General features: G+C 40.5%; 1 protein-coding gene across 1 annotated transcript; it reads right to left on the reverse strand.

The window, feature by feature from the left end:
* Window positions 1-779: 779 nt before the first annotated feature.
* Window positions 780-1184, reverse strand: LOC124890697 (late embryogenesis abundant protein D-34-like; the record flags this gene model as incomplete). The annotated part of the gene is given in 1 exon segment (XM_047402476.1): window positions 780-1184. A coding segment is annotated over 1 exon segment (312 nt), but the record flags the coding sequence as incomplete, so codon positions are not given.

The following is a 1184-nucleotide window of genomic DNA, read 5'->3' on the forward strand; positions in this document are numbered from 1 at the left end:
AACAGTACAAAAATGAGAAGAAGAAATGCAGAAATACTAGAAATTAGGGTTTTATTCAGCCCACATTTCAATACCAGAAGAGTAGTTGGCTCAAGTTTCTCTGTTTCTTCATAATTTTTTCCCTGTCAAAAAGGAAATGAGAGAACGAAGAACTCAAAGTTGTTGTCGCCGGAGAAGTATTCACGTCGATTGACGGTTGAAAGTCGAAAAAGAACTTGCCCGACTATTTGTCGCCGAAGGTTGAAGGGAGAAATTTTGCAGAACTGTTGGTTGGGAGAATCTGGAGAAAGAGAGTGGTTGATTAGGATTGAAGAGGGGTGTGGGTTGGGTTATTTGTATTTTTAAAAAGATTAGAAAGTTCTGAAAATATTAATCAAGTCCACAATTAACTTAATCAAGTTTCCTAATCATGTTTAACCCTATCTGTTGGTCAATGTCACCAATCTTTCATTCAAGACTTAAAAGACACATTTCTTTCAATTTTCTCGGCTAAGTGCAAGTTAAAAATATAGTGCAACTACCAACATGGGTTGTGGTGCAGCGGATGGGGCTGCTACACGCTAGGCATGGAGAAAACTCTGTTGGGATCGCTACTCCCAAATGGGGCCCTACCTGACACGAATTCAAATTAGTCGGACTCCAATGCGGGTACCAGACACCGGATGGAAAACCAAAAAAAAAAGAAAAAATATAGTGCAACTAAAGATTCTTTACTCGCTATATAACACCGTAAAGTTTGACAGATATAATGTCAAAGTAGCGGGGTATTATATACGTACCCGTCCACCAATGGACTCAATGAAAACACGTTGGCCATCGACTTCCGTCTTTGATATGGTAACTGCATCGTGTCTGGTAACATTGGTGACTGCATCATGGGGTAGAAGGCCACGCCTCTCGTTCATATCAGCAGCCGATTGTGCAAGTGCCGCAGGGCCACCTTTTTTAACATTGCCGATTACCATGCTCTCGGCTGCTTGCATAGCGGCTGCATCTTTTGGAGCTATGGGCTTTCTACTTAATTCATCTGATACTTCAAAGATGTCTCCATATTTGATGGGGTCACCTAATTTATCTGAATGCTCACTCATGCTCCTTGATAATTGTTGCTATAATGAGTTCAATTGATTTTTTTTGTGTGCGCGCTTTGTGTTGGAATTGATATATAAGGAGCACCTTTAATA

Source organism: Capsicum annuum, unplaced genomic scaffold (genome assembly GCF_002878395.1).
Source record: "Capsicum annuum cultivar UCD-10X-F1 unplaced genomic scaffold, UCD10Xv1.1 ctg22553, whole genome shotgun sequence".
Lineage (NCBI taxonomy): Eukaryota > Viridiplantae > Streptophyta > Magnoliopsida > Solanales > Solanaceae > Capsicum > Capsicum annuum.